Raw genomic sequence first — 5,939 nt, 5'->3', positions numbered from 1 at the left:
TCAATACATTAATAGGGGATTTCAATTTTGACGGGGCGATTCTATTTTAACCGCTGCCGACAGGGGGCGAAAGAGACGAGTGAGCGATACAGGGAGAGAAACACAGAAGAAGAGACGAGAGAGCGATACAGGGAGAGAAACACAGAAGAAGAGATGAGAGCGCGGCAGAGAGAAGCGGAGAGGAAAGTGAGTGAAGAGAAGAGTTAGCGATACAGGGAGAGAAGACGGAGAGGAGAGTGAACAGGCGTGTTAGCGGCAGACAGGGAGAGACAAATAATGACACATGGCGCTCTCCAAGAAGAGGATAGTGGACAGTGAGAACAGAGCTTTTAACCCTGAGTGGACTCATTCATGTTCATCCTGCCCACTGGGAGCACAGAGCCAGTGTGTCTCATTTGTTCAGAGACCGTGGCGCTCATTAAAAGTGCCAAAACGCCACTATGAGACAAAACACAAAGTGTTTGACCAAACATTCCCTCTCAAGTCAGAACGGAGGTCACAAAAAATAAGCAGTCTCAGAGCCCAATATGATCAGTCCACCAGGACCAAAATTAAAACTAAATGTGGTTCCAGGGCAGGCTAACCGAGGCTAACCAATGAGCACCTGCATGTGTGTATGAGAATGGCCCTGACACCATTTCAGCCCAGATCTAAACTCCTGGCAGGACAAGCTCCAGCTCAATTCTCGCACTGAATTAAAGAAAAGTGAGTGAGGGACTGCAATATAAGAGGGAAAGAAAGAGAAACTTTAAAAACTGTTCAATTGTTATGATGTGTGAAGACTGATATGTTCTATAATCGACTGAAACTGTTAGGTCATGATGTGAAACGGTTAACAAAGAAAAAGGGAAACTCAAGCTGCTGCTACACTTTATTTTATTTATCTAGAATTAAGCACTTTTAAGATGCACATATTTTCAAAAGCTATTTTATTTATTTTCTCTATTTTATTTTTAAATGCAGCCAGAGAGGAACATTACACATATCCACAGTATTTACTGTATATCTGTATAGTTCAATGTTAATTGACAATAAATATTGTTGTTTATGAATTGTACTTTCTTTAGTACTTTTCAGTTGTTGATTACATGCAAACGTTGATAAAGCTACAGGCTACTTCAATATATATCACACTAATTCATAAAGCAACTTAGACATGTTGATGTTCCGGACCTTTGCATGGGGACATTTTCTCTAACTGGACCTCGTTGAATTTTAGTTGAATACCCCTGATGTACTCGTATACTACGTTTTGCGAGAAAATAATTATGATCACTTTCATTAGGTTTTGGGTTTAATTCAAATATAAAGCATCTGGGGTCAATTTGGTAGAATGAATCAACATGTGTGTTTTTTTAAACTCAGAAATGAGGTTTGAATTTGTGTAAATGAGGTTTATTGACCGTACATTTAGAAAAGAAGAGTAACTTTTAAATCTGAATAAAGTTAGCTCAAAAGGTGTTACACAGATCTGAGTAATTATTTATACTATGTGCTTTATGAACAGAAGATGCTCAGTTGATAGGACGACAACACAAGGGTTAAAATATTATTATTAATACTACAGCGTTACTAAAAGTCGTGCCTTTAAAATCGCACCAAAGTAGAAGTATTCATACATAATACGGTAATACAAGTATTTAATTTGAACAATGGTCCATTTAAAATATATATATATATATTACATAATTGTACATGACTATTACTTTTAAAAAATGTTCAAGGTGCAAGTTTTAAGTTCTCATGATATCGTTTTTATTAAGTTATAGGTGAGATACACGGGTCATTTTACAATAGATAGATAGATAGATAGATCGTACTTTATTGATCCCAAATTGGGAAATTGTTTTTGTTACAGCAGCATAAAAGGCATTTTACAATAAAACAAAATATACAAGAATAGAAATAAAATAAAATAAAATATAAAATAAAATATAAAATATACATGTCAAAATACAAAATAGAAATATACATACAGATATTATATATATATATATATATATATACAAATATACAAATATATATATATTAATACTTGTTCCTTTAGGGAGATATGTTAGTTGATGATCCTACTGATGTCACCTTTTTTAATGTAGGTTGCCCCCCCCCCCCCCCCCCCCTCGGTGGTATTCTTCCTTAAAGTCTGTGTACATCTCCTCAGGTTCACGTACTGAGTTACTGCAGTTGAGTGAAGTATCTGTTGTATTTTTCCATCACTGTAGTTACTGAGATGTGCCTGCAGGGGGCGTGAGAGCACATGTTTTTATCAGATGCAGTTTTTACCTCACGCTGCTGCTGGTTTGTATTTTCACTTTTTATTTGTGTTGAGTTTCATTATAAGGTAAATAATCACAAGTTGCATTTCCACTTTTTATTCTGCTGCTGCTCCGCAAACACAACAAAACATAACTGTCAGAAAAGCACCGTGAAAAAACTCTTTAAAGTAGAGACACTACATACTGATATACACCTGAACATCAGCAGGAGAGGACTCTTTAAAGTAGAGACACTACATACTGATATACACCTGAACATCAGCAGGAGAGGACTCTTTAAAGTAGAGACACTACATACTGATATACACCTGAACATCAGCAGGAGAGGACTCTTTAAAGTAGATACACTACATACTGATATACACCTGAACATCAGCAGGAGAGGACTCTTTAAAGTAGAGACACTACATACTGATATACACCTGAACATCAGCAGGAGAGGGACTCTTTAAAGTAGAGACACTACATACTGATATACACCTGAACATCAGCAGGAGAGGACTCTTTAAAGTAGAGACACTACATACTGATATACACCTGAACATCAACAGGAGAGGACTCTTTAAAGTAGAGACACTACATACTGATATACACCTGAACATCAGCAGGAGAGGACTCTTTAAAGTAGAGACACTACCTACTGATATACACCTGAACATCAACAGGAGAGGACTCTTTAAAGTAGAGACACGACATACTGATATACACCTGAACATCAGCAGGAGAGGACTCTTTAAAGTAGAGACGCTACATACTGATATACACCTGGACATCAGCAGGAGAGGACTCTTTAAAGTAGAGACATTACTTCTACACCGCCAGTATTACATTTATTTGACAGCTTTAGTTACTTTGCATATTCAAATTATACAAAATATGAATCAACCAAAGTAAAGTTTTGAATGCAGGAGTTTTATTTGTAACAAAGTATTTCTGCACAGTAGTATAAATACTTTAGTACAGGATCTGAGTACTCCCTCAACTTCTGCTTGTACTTCTATTTCGAGTATAGTAACACTTTGCAAACTGTAGCCTATTATATATATTTGTACTTTAACTTGAGGGAAACTTTTACCTGTAACGGAGTATTTCTAATACTTTTATTTAACTTTTATTTCGGATCAAGTAAGTTTTTCTCTCCGCCGCGTCACGCACCTGCCCAGCTTTAAGCCCCGCCCCCCCCCCTCCATATCTAATAAAACCCCCGGAGACCGGAAGACCTGTCACTGTGAGCCGAGCCTCCTCAGAACTACTTTCTCACACGGAGGGGATTTAAAACCACATCACACCCCCTCCCCAAAAACACCGCGAGCGTCTCCGCGGACGCTCCTGCTTTTAGTGCGCGTGCAGCTCCATGGAAGTGGCCGGATTCTACGACGAGGAGGGCGGCTTCCGCAGAGACCCCCCCCAGCAAACCCCCCTGCACCCCGGCCCCTGGAGGCTCGGAGACCCGATGACGGAGCTCGAGGAGCGGGAGAGAGCCATCGACTTCAGCGCGTACCTGGAGCAGCAGAACCAGAACCAGAACCAGCAGAACCAGAACCAGCAGGACGTGTTCTCAGACTTTCTGCTGGAGAACAAGATCAAGAGGGGGGTCTCGGCTCTGCACAAGAACTACTCCCTGCTGAACCAGCTGGAGGACCCCCAGCGGGACCCTCAGCATTACGCGCACCTCGGGTACGCGGAGCTGCAGGACACGCGCATGGATAGCGTGCTGAACCCCGCGAGCCGGTACCGAGAGGACAGCCGCGAGGACGGGAAGATGGAAAACGGGTCTTCGGGGTTCGATATGCGGTCCTACATCCACTACCAGCAGTCCGCCAGCGGCAGCATGGGGAACCTCTCCAGCGCGTCCTCCTCCTCCTCCTCCACCTGCTCCAGCCCCACCAGAACCGCTCAGAGTTCGGCTGCAGGGGGCGGGGAGGTGTCCAGCAGCATGAAACCCAACAAGAAGAAGCGGCTGGACAAGGACAGCGACGAGTACCGGGTCCGGAGGGAGAGGAACAACCTGGCCGTGCGGAAGAGCCGAGACAAAGCCAAGATCCGTAATCTGGAGACGCAGCACAAAGTCCTGGAGCTCGCGGCGGAGAACGACCGGCTGCAGAAGCGCGTGGAGCAGCTGTCGCGCGAGCTCGGCACCCTGAGGAACCTGCTGTCCGCCACCGGGACCTGCTAGAACCGGGACCGGGACTCGTCGGGACTCTAGAGACACGGTACACGGGTTTTACACGGACACTATGGATGGGACGCATGGATTATTGCGCACGGATTATTATTGCGCAATTCTTCTCTGACTGTTCACATGTTCTCCTCAGATGTCGTGTGTGCGCGCGTGTGTGTGTGTGTGTGCGCGTGTGTGTGTGTGTGCGCGTGTGTGTGTGTGCGTGTGTGTGTGTGTGTGTGTGTGTGTGTGTGTGTGTGTGTGTGTGTGTGTGTGTGTGTGTGTGTGTGTGTGTGTGTGTGTGTGTGGACATCAGGAGGGGCAGAAACTGGACTCTAGCAGCGTTACATTTGAAGTGCATGGAAATCAGGTTATTGCGCAATCCTCTCCTCAGATTGTCCACATGTCTCCTCAGATGTCTTGTGTGTTTGTTCGTGGCCATACATGCAGGATTTTATAAATACCGAGGTCCTGAATCGACCTGTTATAGGGGGGGTTTTGGGGCATGCACCCTCCAATGTTTTTTTTCTTAACATATGTGCTTTTTAAGACATTTGGACGGAGGGCGAAAAGGGAATGAAATGTCAGTGTGCAGCATCGCAACTCAACTTGAAGAAGTGATGCATCAAAATCAGGTTAAATATCCCATTGAATGATCCACGGTACAATCTGGAAAATGATCCCAAAATGTGTGAAAATCAATGTTTAATTGTAAGAAACGGTACAAATTCACACTACAGACACATTCCTTCAACCTGTGCTCAAACATGTGACCAACCAGCTGTTCTTCCCAGGCTGCACCTTATTAAAACCCCTGACATCCAATAAGACTTGATCGCCTTATAAACACCCCGAGAAAGAATACATGGCCCTCGGTGTGTGTGTTCAGTGTCTCTGTGATTCTCTTGTATCTGGAGCAGTGTGTGTCGGGGGAGAGTTTGTGCTGCAGTGAAATGATGCAACTCTCTGTAATAGTGTTGGCAATGAATGAAATAAGTCTTAATTATTTAATATTAAAAGGGGGACGGGGGGGGGAAATGCTGTAATTGTACTTGATATTTTATTGAATTAAACAGATTTATACTTTTGTCTAAAAAAAAAACCAGTTTTGTTTGTAATTTCTTCTTTTCTGACGTTTCCTGAAGCAGACGGGAGGGGCGACTTTAACACTCATCCTTTCAGGGTTTCAAACACGACACATTGCAGATAGAAAAGGTCCCGACAGTAAGGTGGAGTTTACATGTTGTGTAGATTACAGTGACATCAACGCTCTGGAGCGATGTGAGGTGATCTAAGGACGTGGAGGGATGTCATCAGCAAGATGAGAGTCTGCAGGTCATTTGATATTCTAGTCGTGAAAAAGTGAAACACGTCGATCCCGGTTGCTGAGATTCACCGTTAGAATAGATGTGCATGCATTCATGTCAGAAAGTGCTTTCTATTGAAAAGATCTGCTGCTTGTCTGTGTTTCATATCCCATCAGAGGGACCCTCTTCAGACAC

At 43.0% G+C, this 5,939-nt stretch overlaps 2 protein-coding genes across 2 annotated transcripts; both read left to right on the top strand.

The window, feature by feature from the left end:
- The first annotated feature begins 3,501 nt into the window (after positions 1–3,501).
- On the top strand, positions 3,502–5,539 carry cebpb (CCAAT enhancer binding protein beta). The gene has a single exon (XM_034151687.1). It carries the CDS (start codon positions 3,631–3,633, stop codon positions 4,450–4,452), a length of 822 nt encoding a protein of 273 aa, XP_034007578.1. The 5' UTR covers positions 3,502–3,630; the 3' UTR covers positions 4,453–5,539.
- LOC117499344 (ATP-binding cassette sub-family D member 4-like) lies at positions 4,486–4,691 on the top strand (the record flags this gene model as incomplete). The annotated part of the gene is given in 1 exon segment (XM_034151686.1): positions 4,486–4,691. A coding segment is annotated over 1 exon segment (174 nt), but the record flags the coding sequence as incomplete, so codon positions are not given.
- Positions 5,540–5,939: the final 400 nt, after the last annotated feature.

Source organism: Trematomus bernacchii, unplaced genomic scaffold (genome assembly GCF_902827165.1).
Source record: "Trematomus bernacchii unplaced genomic scaffold, fTreBer1.1, whole genome shotgun sequence".
Classification (NCBI taxonomy): Eukaryota; Metazoa; Chordata; class Actinopteri; order Perciformes; family Nototheniidae; genus Trematomus; species Trematomus bernacchii.
The sequence above is the reverse complement of the archived record's forward strand: the minus strand, read 5'-3'. Positions and strand labels throughout refer to the sequence as shown.